Genomic DNA, 14,302 nt, shown 5'->3' with positions numbered 1-14,302 from the left:
TACCTTTCAGCAGTCCTGCGGCGAGTCTCCCTGTTCAGTCTCGGTTCCGGCTTGTAATGCTGAGCGCCGGAAATCTTCTGGTACTCAGCATTACAAGCCGGCACCGAGACCAAACAGGGAGATTCGCCGCAGAGGTGAGAGAGAGGGGCGCCGAGCGGGTACTGACCACTCGGCGCCCCTTTCTCTCTCTTTCTCTTTAAAATTAAAAAAAAAAATAAAAAAAGGGCTTGGGGCGGCGAAGTGCCTCCCCTTCAAAAGTGCCGCCTGGAGCGGTTGCCCCACTCGGCTCCATTGTCTGGCCGGCCCTGCACACAAACAATTATAATCTTTCCTTTGGCAGCAGTAGCCTCAAACAAGCGCTTCCAGTATCTGCGGATCAGACCTGCACAAGGCTCAGGAGCAATTTTAGACCATTTATTCTTACAGAACTGTAAGTTCAGCCATATTCCTACGACTTCTGGTGTTAAATGCTCTCCTGAGGCTAGGCCTGGCCCAAGACACTCTGCTTCCTGGGTCCAAGAACAAAATATTACCCCCCTACAACCACATCCATTATGTGACACCCACATTAACGCAGACATAAACTCATACTAATACACACCTAACATACCCACACACACTAAGATACTGAGACACACACTAACACATACCTACCCAAAAACTTACACAATCACAACCAGGAACATTAACACACACTGACACTAATGTAACTGGACACACAGACACTCACACTAACAAACACACGCTAACATATCCAGACATATACGCATAAGCAGACACACACACTAACATACAGAGATAAACACGGACACACACAAACAAACATGCAAAAAAAAAAATACCAAGACACACACTAACATACCCAGATAAAATCACTTGGCTTTGACAATAACCATCTAGATAAAATTGCCATTCTTTTAATATTTTTTTTTAAATGTATTTCATTTTTGTTAAGACCCATTTGTTGTTTGTGCCAACCCATGTCTATGCAAAGAATAGTATCTCTGGGAGAAACACTATGATATGTCCAAGTCATTCCCCTTCCCAGTCACTGATACCACAGTCTAACTTATAGGCTAGCAAGACTGTGGCCTGTTCCATCCCAAATATACTCACATCATTAAAAATCTACCTGTAAGTGCAAAAGTTAGAAAAAAGAACTACACACATACGTTAAATGGTTTATATGCAACGAGAGATAAAACTGGGTAAAAAAAAACAACAGCTGCCGATATTGTTCTTTACTTCTAAACGATGTTGTTTTTCTGTAGAGTCAGGTGGCAGCTTTCATTAGGAAGTCTCTTACACCGTGTGCTAACATTAAAGATGAAGCACTGGAAAATGACTTACTATAATTTTCATACAGACAAAAGTTTCATTCAACTCCGCTGATTCATTTTCCATCAGCGTGTAAGCTAGGTGATGTATTAGGTAATGAAAGAGGATTTTTCCAAAGAAACTTTCAAACCTATTAACTCCTAACGTGGACCTTTCATACAAAAAAGTATAGACATAATCCATTGCAGGTAAGTATGGTACATTTATATACACACATATACAACATTATATATTACACTGTATATTACACTATAAAGTCTCTCTCGGTTCTTGTGGCTGCCACAATGTATAGGTGCAATGTTACCCTCTACAAAGTGACACCTTGTAGTTTTTTAATGGCAGGTGCATTTTAAATACCTATTAAATTAAATTCAAATACCTATTAAATATATATATAAATATATATGTAATATAAGATAGATAGAGTATATCCTGTCAGGATCCCAAAAGCTATATGTGACTTAGTACTGCATACCTTTTTCCATAGCTTTCTCACAGATAAAATAATTATAGTCTTGACAATGGAAGTCATTCCACAAGCCTGAGTATATTAACCCCGCACAGTCTTCCCCAGGTCCCAGCTCATGGTCCCAATCATCAGGCTGTCCAGATTTCCAGTTTCTGTAGATTACAATATGAGTGAAATGTTAGTTCAGCTGCAACAGCTAAATGGTTTCACTGTAGTGTCACAAAACATTACGGCATACACATGCATGTACACAGGAATACATTATACAGTATGTAAGGAGTACCTGGACCCATACATTGAAAGATTGTTTCAAAAGTGTCCTCTGACTGTTTCTGTTAAGTCCAAATTGTTACGTGATAGACTACTTATGTCCTGTTTACTCATTAGATCATACTTAAACTTACGTATAGGTTGGTATTGTACCATCCAACCACTTCCATACGTTCTCTTCATCAGTGTCAGTCAGGCCAATCCAAAAGTTTCCTTTCTCTTTTGTTTCTTTTTTAATAAATTGCTGTGTAAATGAAAAAACAGTTAAGTATTTGTAAATGTTATGATATCTTTCTTATGTTTGACTTAATGAGTGTGACACAAAGAAACACCAGGTATATTTTGTATTCCCTTTCAATGCTTTAAAATCTAAATATAGACATTAGTTTCAATTTACCATGGCACCCAAAAAAATTAACCCTAAATCAGAATTATAGTTTCACAAAGTGTATCAGGGCTACTAAACAATCTGCCATAGTATATCAGCAGACTAAATTATGATTGTCTGGTTACAATGTCCCCTTTGAGTTATTTTTCATATGAAAAAGTTCACCTTACGTTCTAAAGAGATCTTTACGCATATCTTTGTTGAACAAGTCCATGCAAGCCTCTAGAGAGATTTTAGCTGTATCGCCCGCTCATACTCACACTATAGCCTTACAGAGTAACTCCACCAAGTAAAAAGTTTAAGTATGTTATTGAACCCCAGATGCAGATTCAAAATGTATCTGAATGTTATAACAGATTTGCTTGGAAATCCCAAGAAATGCACTTTAAGCTGAACTGTGTGTAATTTATTTATGGTGATATTTTAGAAAAATACATAATTATCAGATCAACATATTTACACGTCACTTCTGTTGACCTCCCATATCAAGGCCACTTTTATGATTAATGGGCATGCTTAGAAGTAACATTATTGGTATGACATACCTGTTCATCATTGTTTTCTATGATAAGTAACATTGATGCTTTTTCTTCACACCAAAGCTTGGCATCGTCAAATATATGCTTTCCAGTTGAGAAATAATAACACTTCTCAGTATAGTTTGTCCAGTAAGGCGGACAGCCTGGAAGAAGAACAACAAAATGTTTGGAACAAAGCACATTCTTTATACCGTACAAACTACGTCATTGAACAAGTATGTCAGTTACATACAGAAACCAGAATACTATCGGGCCTTTCTTAAATATATAATACACAGGCTAACATTCCCCATCACCTGTTCTATCCCATTTTGCTTGCTGTACCAAAGCATTTCATCTGATAGAAAAACAAGGGGGGCCATGCACTATAAACAATGTACAACAGGGCAATTTTAATGTACCCTTTTAACATTGCAGATATACCATAATTGCAATTGTACATTTTTCATATATAAGCCTGTTATGGTCCTTTATCAAAGAAAATGACTCACAAGAGTGATGGCCAACTTTACTTGTAGTAAGGATCACTAGCACAGCCAATATATTCTGTACATTTATTACAGGTATGCACTCAACATATGTTTAGATTTCATTGGCTCAGGGCATACCAATCAACAGGGTTTTTAATAGATATTTTAACTCCCACAATCCTTGTTACAAACACTGGTGCACACGCAAGAATAATCTGATTATCATCTGAATCAGTACCATGGTGGGTGTTTATGTGTCTGTATTCTCCCCACACTACCTAAATGCTGCACATATTCCATAATTGACCACTGTGTACCAAATTATTTGTATACTATCCATATTGTATATTTCAAAGAAGGAGGGATTTTAGTCCAATAGGTCATAGTCTAAAACTAAAGGGCCAGAGGCTTAGATATAATGTAGCCTCCTAACAACAGAACAGATGTGAAGCCTTCTGAATATTTAAGATAAAGGACCAAATTAAGGTTTTGAGATTTTCCCAACAGAATAAATGGAAAGACTAGCTGAACTGAATGTTTCTTATCACCTAATTGTGATCACTGGTATAAATCAGTTATATGAAAATAACCTTGTATTCTTTAGTCCTGTTATGAGGCCGTGTTTGACACATGAACATAAAAAAGATGACACTAGATTAGGCTACATGATACACAAAGACACAAAAAGGTAAAACAGTCTTGTTATATTTCACTTACCAGTAACTGCAGGATCAAGGATTAATTCTGACTTTTGAATACCTTGAAGAGATAACGAAACTTCAGATGCAATTTCTGGGGAAAGTCCTGGGAGACCCCTTGGACCTTGCAACCCTGGCAATCCAGGAGTACCAGGTGGGCCAGGTGGGCCTCTAGGCCCAGGAACTCCAGGTTCACCTATAAGTCCTTTCATTCCTTGTAGTCCTGGTGGTCCACTAGGCCCAGGAGGTCCAGGGTTTCCAGGTGGTCCTGGAGGTCCTGCAAATCCTTTTGGTCCTGGTTCACCAGTTCTTCCTGGGGATCCTCTCTGTCCTTTATTGCCTTGTGAACCTCTTGATCCTTTAGAGCCCTTTTCGCCTGGAGGACCAATGGGTCCAGGTGGTCCTTTTTCACCTGGTGGGCCAGGTGGACCTGGCTCTCCTTTATCTCCCGTCTGTCCCTTTGGTCCAATTGGTCCAACTGGACCTTGTGATCCTCTTTCTCCTTTTGGTCCTCTAGGACCTGGTGGCCCTGAAATAATTACAAATTAGAAAGAAACCGACCAAAAGAGAAATTAACTTTCACATTTAATTGTTGACATAAACTGACATTAGAGATGAAGCTTGTGTTGGAGCCAAAGTGGAATTTTTTTTTAAATGTACTATTTTGAAAACATCTGCTTACCAGTGTAATAATGACAGTGTGACCAAAGCAGTCCAAGTTACTTGTGGAAATTCAGCACCTTACTATACATGTAAAAAGTGAGGTGACTGTTCATTCTTGTTCTTAACGATATAAAAATTACCGGCATACACAGAGTTGTGAAACGCAAAAGCAAGTAGATATTTTGCTTTAACAACTGTCTACAAAACCAAAAACGGAAAGCTTAGCCTTAAACCTTTACTGAATAAAGGCATGCTCTCATTTGGTGAGAGCTGGATTCTTTGAATCACAAGTATCAAAAGGTGTAAGCATGTTGTGACTGCAACAATTTCCAAAACATTGTCACTTGTTTGTCCTGCTTGAAGCATGTGTGGCACAAATTATGATCGTAACTAAAAAGATGAAAACTCAGACTGTAAAACGTGGCCTAAAATGAGCAGAAATATTTGTTTATTGGTTCACCAACCACCTAGGCTAGTATATATTTATTTTTTATTTTTTATGCCGCAAGAATGATTTTAGGCATTACAACTATTGTTTGCCACATGTTTATATATAACCCCTAGGTGTAATTTATAACGAACAATGTTCAAATGTTTTAAATGTTGTCTTACTACTATAACTACTAATAGTGTGTTCCTGGTGATTTCACCACTCCATTCATTGTTATGGTGTTAAGACCACTTGAAGGTTGAAACAAATGGCTATTATTATTATATTTTAATTATACTGCGCCAACAATTTACACAGCGCTTCTTACAATACCTGTATTCAAGGGGTATGACAAGACTAGAATTGAAAGACTAAGACAAACTGATACATTAGGTGGAGAGAGCCCTACTCGCAAGCTTACAATCTTGAGGCCGTTACATTTTATTTTATAAGATTACTTTGAATGTTTTGTCTTTAAAGAATATTAGAAAATTCTGATCAGGATTTACATTGTGGATTCTAATTGAAGGTCTGGTTGTCAAAGATAAATATAGAAAATAAAAGTAAAATATACCAAATGCATCTAAAATACAAATTTGGGTCTATTCATGCTAACACTCGCAAAACAACGCCCAACCTGTCCCAACATGTGATGATCTGATCAGGTCCCACGACGTACAACAATCGTCCTCTGTCAATGACACTGCGTGCCTGGAAATGACATCACTTCTTGTCGCGCAGTGGCAGTGAGGGAGTATGATTGCTGATCATCGTGGGAACTAATCGGATAGCTGCTCAGTGAGGGCACTGCAGGCCACAAGGAACATACAGGAGGGAAGTGAATATGTGTGTGTATATGTGTGTGTGTATATGTATGTTTATGTGTGCATGTGTGCGTATATGAGTGTGGAGTAGGAGGTGGCAGAAAAGTTAGAGGATAAAAAATGAAAAAGGCAGACAAGCAAGATATAAGAAAAAAGATAAGGAAAATAGAAAAAGGTGAGGAAAAGATGAGCAAGTGAGGTGCAAAAAAAACGCAAGAGGCAAAAAGCAAAAAAAAAAGCTTGCTAAAGACAGGAAATCCAGAGATGAGGCCCTTCTAGTATATTGCTTCAGGCTCCAAAGGTTCTTTAACCTGGCCTTGAGTTTACTTCCGCCTGGCGCAGTGTATCCTTAATGGGAGAGTGCTGGATATGACCATACCTGGGAACTTTTGGGCTAACCGGAGCATTCCCTTGCGGGACCCCGCTCTCGCGACCCAGAGGATTCGAGTCTTGACCCAGAGACCCGATGCTTCACCTGGAAATCTCCAGGTCAAACTCGGAGAGTTCCCAGGTATGGATATGACTTCATATCCTGGCTTTCAGAAGGATGAGTAAGGCACAGAGAAGGCGACTGGTGGTGCAGCTCAAGCTTAGGCCTAGGGCAGTGCTAAAGATTAATATGCCACTGATTATAACTGCACAGCAATACTTTTACATGTGAATGGTAAGCCAGATCGTGGGCAAGATACTTGATTTCTGCCTGCCATTCTGGGTTATTTGCAGACTTGAGTTATTCGCATTCCCGTCTGCTCTGGAATCGTTTAATGCAACTCCTCAGGCTGGTTCCTAACAGTGAGTGACTATGAATTTTGTTTCCAAATCGGAAGGGCAGGAAACTACATTTGTTGTCCGAAATTGAATGGACCAAAAACGAATACAGAAATTTTCCCGAATCGTTTTTGGTCCATTTGCACCAGTCTACTAGACAAAGAACGAGCAACATTTCATTTTGTCTGAGGAGACCTTGTGCAGACCCTGCTTTCAATAATATTATGCTACTCTTTTTTACTCATTAATAAATGTCAACCAATGTGAAAAGCAATCAATATTTCAATCTCATCACATATCACTAAACAATTCTACATCCCCGGAGAACACTGGTAATACATGGTACAAGCCTTCAGTATGAGTTGTGGCCCAGGGAAATACCAGCACTTTATATGGAAGTCTGACCTATAGTTCCATTTTAAGTTAAGAAATGATTGCTTACCTTGTAATATTGTGAAATTTTTGATAAGTTGTCCATGTTTCGAATCCACAATCTTCATTTCTTCCATAACAATCGATAAGTTGGCTACTTCATTATCTAATCTTAGCCTCAGTGCATCTTGCTGTACTCTTAGAGAAGCAGTGTCTAAATTCACATTGCTTAGAGAATTATTCAGATTAATTAAGTCATCCGTGTGCTTAGTCAGTGTTTCAGTGCAAGTGGTCCGAACATCATTGAGGTTGCTAGTCAGCGTCCTGAGATTGTGAGCCGTGTAGCTTATGTTGTTAATAATACCCACTATATCCTGTTCAAATTTCTGGAAACGCTCCTCCAAACTGTTAAACTTCATATTTGTTTTCATCTCATACTCTTTATGGTAATCCTGAAGATCCTTAAGGTTTTGCTCGTTACTTTGCGCGGTGATTGTGATATTGTCAATCTGATTACCGAGAGAGTTTAGTTGACTACTCATATCTTCCAAAGCTTCATTGTTGGCCTTGGCTAGAGCGGAGTTATTTAAGGCAGTGCTTTGTAAACTTTGGACCCTGTCCCTTACATAATCCGAGTCCTTTCTTGTTTGGAGGACAGCTTGCTGCAAACTCTGGAAGTCATTCTTGATTTTCTGGATAGCTTGGCTTGTGTCATCAACTGACCTCTGTAACGAGCTTATTAATGTCCTCTGCTGGATCTGTGTTAGATTTAGGTTACTTATATTCATTAACATCATATTACTGGACTGCATTTGACTCTGCAGGTTTGTCTGTAAACTGCTGGTATCCTGTTGCAAACTGGAAACGTAACTGTTGTAGGCCTGTAATGTTTGGTTGACTCCATTAATTATTAAGGAATTGTTGTCCAAGGCGGTTTTTATTTGACTTTGTTTAGCATCCAGCAGTTCTCCAGCTTCCTGTAACTTCTCCAAAGTCTCTTTGTTTCTGCTACTTTTTTCGGTAATTTCACGGAGTTGCTGACGAATGGCAAATATATCTGACCTTACACTTGAAAGTTCTGTGTTGGTGGTTTCTGTTTTCTCCCCTGCTTGATCATCTGTATAGAAAGAATGGTTAAGAATAACTTTGTATATGGCTCACAGTTATATACCGTCTGCCCTGCAAAGAATGATTTCTGCATATAGTATCGGGCATGCAAAATATCAATTATCACAAAACTGACAGCTTGTGTGTATAATATATATATTATATTTATACCTTGTTTCAAGGTGTAGCATTTGCTATTACTAAAACTACAGACTCCCTCCTCAGCATTCCATTGTTTAGCCTATTGATTAATCCTAGTGAACTCAAGACTTGGAGAATGATAACTAGTGTCTACTTAACTAGTAACAAAAATAATACAAACTTCATTTTTATTTCTCAATAACACATGAAAACACAGAGTCATATGATAAAACAATGCCCAGCATTTGTGTGATGTAGTTGATGTCAAAATATATTAACACCTTGTGTTTTTTTCTCAAAACCTACCTAACTTTTTCAAGTTCAGCTCCACTTCAGAGAGTTTTTTAGAGTAACTGCTGTGTGATACTTGCATGTCGTCTGAAACACCATCCATTTTTTCAACAACTGAAAAGGAAGCAATGAAGAACAAGCGTTCATTTTCTTTTATTAAAATGTTATTACATCAGTACATTTTATAATGATATGCATGTACACATTTACCATATTGCTATTTCAGTAAACATCACCCGGGCATTGTCATATAAAACTATACAGGACAAAATAACCATGGCATAATCTGGTTTACAGAATTTACAGCAAATGCTGTGAAGCCTTGGAATAAAACTCTTTTTTTTTGAGTTTTAAAACTGTGCAATAGGTTCTGCTCTATCTTCCTCAAACCAATCTTATGCACACATCAACTGCATCAGGCTGGGGCGATGGTAGGCCCTGCGTCCCTCGGCTCCTACCCTCACCCTGGTATGACGCAGTAGGGGAAATAGGGTTCATGACTGAGCTGTTTCTTGTGGCTTCTCACTCTTTCTATTATGCTTTGGGTAGAGGCAACATCGTAAATAAACAAACATCCTGGGTGTCCTTTTCCGGTCACCCCAAGGATAATATAATAGGGGCTCTTGCAAAATGTTCTACCAAGGTCCATGCCCACTCTGAGTGAGTTAAGAGGCTATAGTCTGCTGTCTACACACACTGGACATAGTGACCATCACGTCATTGTTTTTTTATTCTTATTTTTAATATATATATATATTATGCATATGAGGATATTTTTGAACATATAGATACAAAACCATATTGAACTCAGGTTAGTATTTAGTGCAAAGGTGTAATTTGAGAGAAACCTAGGTTGTCCGTGAGCATTAGACTTTGCCAAGAACTTAACAGTTGACCAGACTGAGAAGACCATATTTTTACCGATTTCATGCAACATGTCTGTATGTGCGGGCAAGAGTAAATCTGGTGTCAACTTAAGCCAACTTGGATGCCTTAACCACACAAAGTTTATAATGAAGCTACGGTGATGCACACCCTCTTAATGGCTATAGGCGTAAAGTGGTGTAGTGTGTTTTCAATTTACACCTGTTCTCCAATCTATCTTGTTAAATAGTAGTTCAAATAATTTGAGAATATTTAAGTACATACCCTTGTATCCCAGTATTGAAACCGTGATAGTTAACAAGGCACACAAAATGTAAAGAAGGATGATAGAAAACTTCAGAGCCCAATTGTTCTTGCACTTTGTACATTGTGTACCTTCTTGTATACCTGCAAAAGAAAAAAAAGGGTTATACACATAACTGTAATAAAAAATAGTATTGTACAGGCTGTTTGGTCAATCCAATGTTCTTAGCATATTACCGTATTTGCTCGATTATAAGACGACCCTGATTATAAGACGACCCCCCAAAATCTGAATATTAACTTAGGAAAAAAAGAAAAAGCCTGAATATAAGACGACCCTAAAGGAAAAAAGTTTTACCAGTAAATGTTAATTCATGTAAACTATTTTTTTTAATAAAAGCTATGATTGAGAAAAATATTTTTTTTTGTTTTTATTTCTTGTATTTTCCAACCTGTCCCCCAGTTACGCACATCTGCCCCCAGGCTTGCCACACCAATATGGCACTGTGGCCCATGATATGCATTTTAACCCTCTATATGCCACTGTGCCCCATGGTATGCCTTTTGACCCCCTATGTGCCACTCTGCCTCCAGAAATGCCTTATACCCCTATATCCCATTCTGGCATTTAGGGGGTTAAAATGCATATTATGGGGCAGAGTGGCATATAGGGAGGTATAAGGCATTCCAGGAGGCAGAGTGGCATTAAGGGAGTTAAAAGGCATTGTATAGAGCACTCTGCCTCCAGAAATGCCTTATACCCCTATATGCCACTCTGGCATTTAGGGGGTTAAAAGGCATATTATGGGGCAGAGTGGCATATAGGGAGGTATAAGGCATTTCAGGAGGCAGAGTGCACTATTAAATGCCCCTTAACGCCACTCTGCCTCCTGAAATGCCTTATACCTCCCTATATGCCACTCTGCCCCATAATATGCCTTTTAACCCCCTAAGTGCCAGAGTGGCATATAGGGGTATAAGGCATTCCAGAAATGCCCTACACACACACACACACACTTACTTACTTACCGGTGCTTCCAATTTCCTGCTGTATTGCCGGGGCAGCGGGTTGACGTCTCATTCTGCGGCAGCCGGAAGTAGGTGGAGTTGGCAGCGGGGGTTTGTATGCGTCCGTCGCAAATACCTTCCCCGGCTGTCAGAGATCAGAGTTCCCCGCACCGGGGAACTCTGATCTCTGACAGTCGGGGAAGGTCTACGCGACGGACGCAGACACCCCCGCTGCCAACTTCACCTCCGGAAGCACCGGTAAGTGTGTGTGTGGGGGGGCGTTAAATTGGGGGGGGCGACGACAGGAGGATCCAGGTCCCCTGCAGCGGTGCGGGGGATCTGGATCTTAGTCTCATAATCAGACCTCTATTTGAGGTCTGATTAGAAGACGACCCCGATTAGAAGACGAGGGGTATTTTTCAGAGCATTTGCTCTGAAAAAAACCTCGTCTTATAATCGAGCAAATACGGTACTAGTAAATGCATTGATTAAAACTACTACTTACATCTAAAAATAGTCTTTAGCTCACATCAACAACATAGAGGTTTAGTACACACTACAGATTGCATGAACATACACACAATATGATGGGTGCTTACACCATCACTAATGCATTCTAATAAAAACTTTGCATGGTGCAATTACCGGTAGTTGAAAAGCAGCTTTACAGTATGGATTTTCTGTAAGTATGTTACCCTAGTTAAACAACATTTTTAATCCAGGCATGTAAAGGAGATCTGTCCTTTCTCACAATATCCATCTTGCAAATTCTTAAGTAAAATCAGTGTTTAGAAATTAATATAAGCAATATGTACTGTATGCATTAAATATTGCTCTTATGTTCACACCTCGGAAGCCAGTCTACATATCCTCCTGAGTTACCTTTGTAACCTCTTAGGTTGCTGATTGTTCTGCATTGGCCTAGGTAGCCTTTTTACGGATACTCCCTTACTTTTAAACTAAATGTCTATGTAATATCAGGGGTTAAAAAGAAAAAAACCCAGATATGTGGTATGTAGGTTTAATAAATGAATATAGATATGGTATAACTGTGTAAATGCCTCTATCTTGCTCTTTCAGATCACACTACACATTACTTCTCAAATATGTAATTGCAAAATTCTGGGTGACACCAGCTTGGTGGAAGCCATACGATTTTTGAAATCAATAAGCCCCAAGTATGATGGGTATATTTTCATCTTACACGTGTTTTAGCATTAGTAAAATTCTTACTGCTGTACCAAAAAAGAGAAAAAAAAATACATACACAGGCGCCACGCACTATAATCACAAAGATATCTGAAGTCTAAGAGTTTGCATGAGACTTCTATTTATGGAATAACTACTCTAGAGAAAAGTAAACTTAAAGACTGTTTAGTAAACATGTCTGAAGTAAACGGTCAACACAGCATCTACATCCACATCCATATCAGAACAGCGAGAAAAAAAATCTCAATTGACAACTAGAAAAAAAAATGTTATTTTTTTAGTAAAGTTAAATTACTTTTTTTTTTCTTTTCTTAAAAAGGATTTTCATATGATTATTATAAGTCTACTGTAGTTGCATAAACAACACGTCAAATGAGTATAAAATAACCTTTTCTGTTTTGTGTCTTTCTTTTCCTGGTTAATCACAATATTTGGACAGTACATTACAAAACAAGCCACTGATACCAGGAAATTATAACGGAGGCAATTTTGAGTTCATACACATTTATCGACTGAAATGTACCACAAAATGTACATCTAGCGATGCCAAGGAAAACACATCATTTGGGAAAAGATCATACTAGATCATACTAGAAGTATGTTGCTTAACGTACAATCACTACCCAGAACTCGCAGGGTGGGATTTCACAGCTCATGACATCATGGGGTAATCACTATATTTTTTGTTTTAATATAATGGTCTTTAGAAAAGTAACACTGATTTATATTGTCTTTGCTTCAATGAAATTGTGTTAAACTCACCATATTAAATATTAACAATTATAATTTTTCCAGTATGGGCATTAGTAAAGATGATTTTCATTTTTTCAAAGGGGATCAATACAGATGTTGATGTGTCTTTTTAATACATGACCCATATAGTTTAATTGTATTTATTTTGACCCTATAAACAGATTTTACATATGTTGTACTGGGAAAAAACCAAGATAACAATACGGGTTAAAAATATCAAAAAAGTTGCGGTATTTTGTGAAAGTGTCAATTTATGAAGCATGTTTGCATCACGTGCACCAAAAAGGAGATCTGTAAATGAGAAGATGCAAACAGGCTAGTAGTCCCGTTTATCTATACCGTTGCACAATTTTAGACATTGCACCTATGCTATACTTACAACCTCTTTATACAAGGGGCATATGATTAACGTGTGGGTGATCAAAATAGGTGGTGATTTGTTAGGAGCGCCTCCATAGACAGTGATTTAGGCAGTGAAACTAATTAGCCAATAGTAATTCTGAGATGATATAGAACACCTTTGAACCTTAGGGTTACATCATTGTTTATTGTTTTAAGAACAATAAGCAATGGCTGCGGGTGAACACATCTGTAACAACAAACTAGGCTTCAACACAAAAGCACCCCACTGTCCCGTGAATCAGGAGGGAGTCTGGTACCTGCCGTAAGGACACAAACACATGCAAACAAACTTGTGGAGGCATTCTCCTGCTATCAGTCTCTGTGGCTTATGTTATTTTAGGGTAGCTTCCTTACAGAGCTGGGACATGAAACTTTGCTAGATACATTTCTCTATGCAGCTTAGGTCATGCAGTATTTACCATCTGACATCTATCTCATATCTAAAATATACCATCTACCAGCTAGGAGCTACATTCATCTATTTAGTGTTCAGCCAGTCAGAGAGGGTCGGCTTACTAAAGCGAGAGCGGGCAGGAGAGTTGTGCTGTTAAGGACCAACACTGGCAGGTTTCTCCAACAAGAACAGCCAAGCGGGCCCTGTATAATGCGTGAGTTAAATCTCACTGATTAAACTATATACACCATATGACAAAGGTATGTGGACACCTGACCACCGCACCTATATGAGCTTGTTGGACATCCCAATTTTAAAACCTTGAGCATTAATATGGAGTTGTTATATATGGGAAGGCTTTCCACAAGATTTTGGAGTGTTTCTGTGGGAATTTTTTCCCATTCATCCAGTAGAGCATTTGTGAGGTCAGACACTAATGTTGGACGAGAAGGCCTGGGTCGCAATCCACGTTCCAGTTCATCCCAAAGGTGTTTGATGGGGTTGAGGTTAGGGCTCTGTGCAGCCGGTCAAGTTCTTCCACACCAAACTCATCCAACCATGTCTTTATGGACCTTGCTTTGTGTACTGGGGCTCAGTCATGTAACACAACAAAGCAACTCTCTGAGAATAAATAATGGGG

At 38.7% G+C, this 14,302-nt stretch overlaps 1 protein-coding gene across 1 annotated transcript in view; it reads right to left on the bottom strand.

Moving 5' to 3' along the window:
* COLEC12 (collectin subfamily member 12) overlaps nucleotides 1-14,302 on the bottom strand; it is a 58,021-nt gene that overhangs the window by 2,037 nt on the left and 41,682 nt on the right. Inside the window, exons 3-9 of the mRNA XM_053467063.1 lie at nucleotides 9,918-10,040; nucleotides 8,784-8,882; nucleotides 7,300-8,346; nucleotides 4,192-4,701; nucleotides 3,011-3,147; nucleotides 2,212-2,321; nucleotides 1,814-1,959 (exon numbers count right to left, since the gene is read on the bottom strand). Of these exons, the coding sequence (XP_053323038.1) occupies nucleotides 1,814-1,959; nucleotides 2,212-2,321; nucleotides 3,011-3,147; nucleotides 4,192-4,701; nucleotides 7,300-8,346; nucleotides 8,784-8,882; nucleotides 9,918-10,040 (2,172 nt within the window). The remainder of the gene's footprint in view (nucleotides 1-1,813; nucleotides 1,960-2,211; nucleotides 2,322-3,010; nucleotides 3,148-4,191; nucleotides 4,702-7,299; nucleotides 8,347-8,783; nucleotides 8,883-9,917; nucleotides 10,041-14,302) is intronic.

This window comes from Spea bombifrons, chromosome 5 (assembly GCF_027358695.1).
Source record: "Spea bombifrons isolate aSpeBom1 chromosome 5, aSpeBom1.2.pri, whole genome shotgun sequence".
In the NCBI taxonomy this organism is placed as follows: Eukaryota; Metazoa; Chordata; class Amphibia; order Anura; family Pelobatidae; genus Spea; species Spea bombifrons.
The sequence above is the reverse complement of the archived record's forward strand: the minus strand, read 5'-3'. Positions and strand labels throughout refer to the sequence as shown.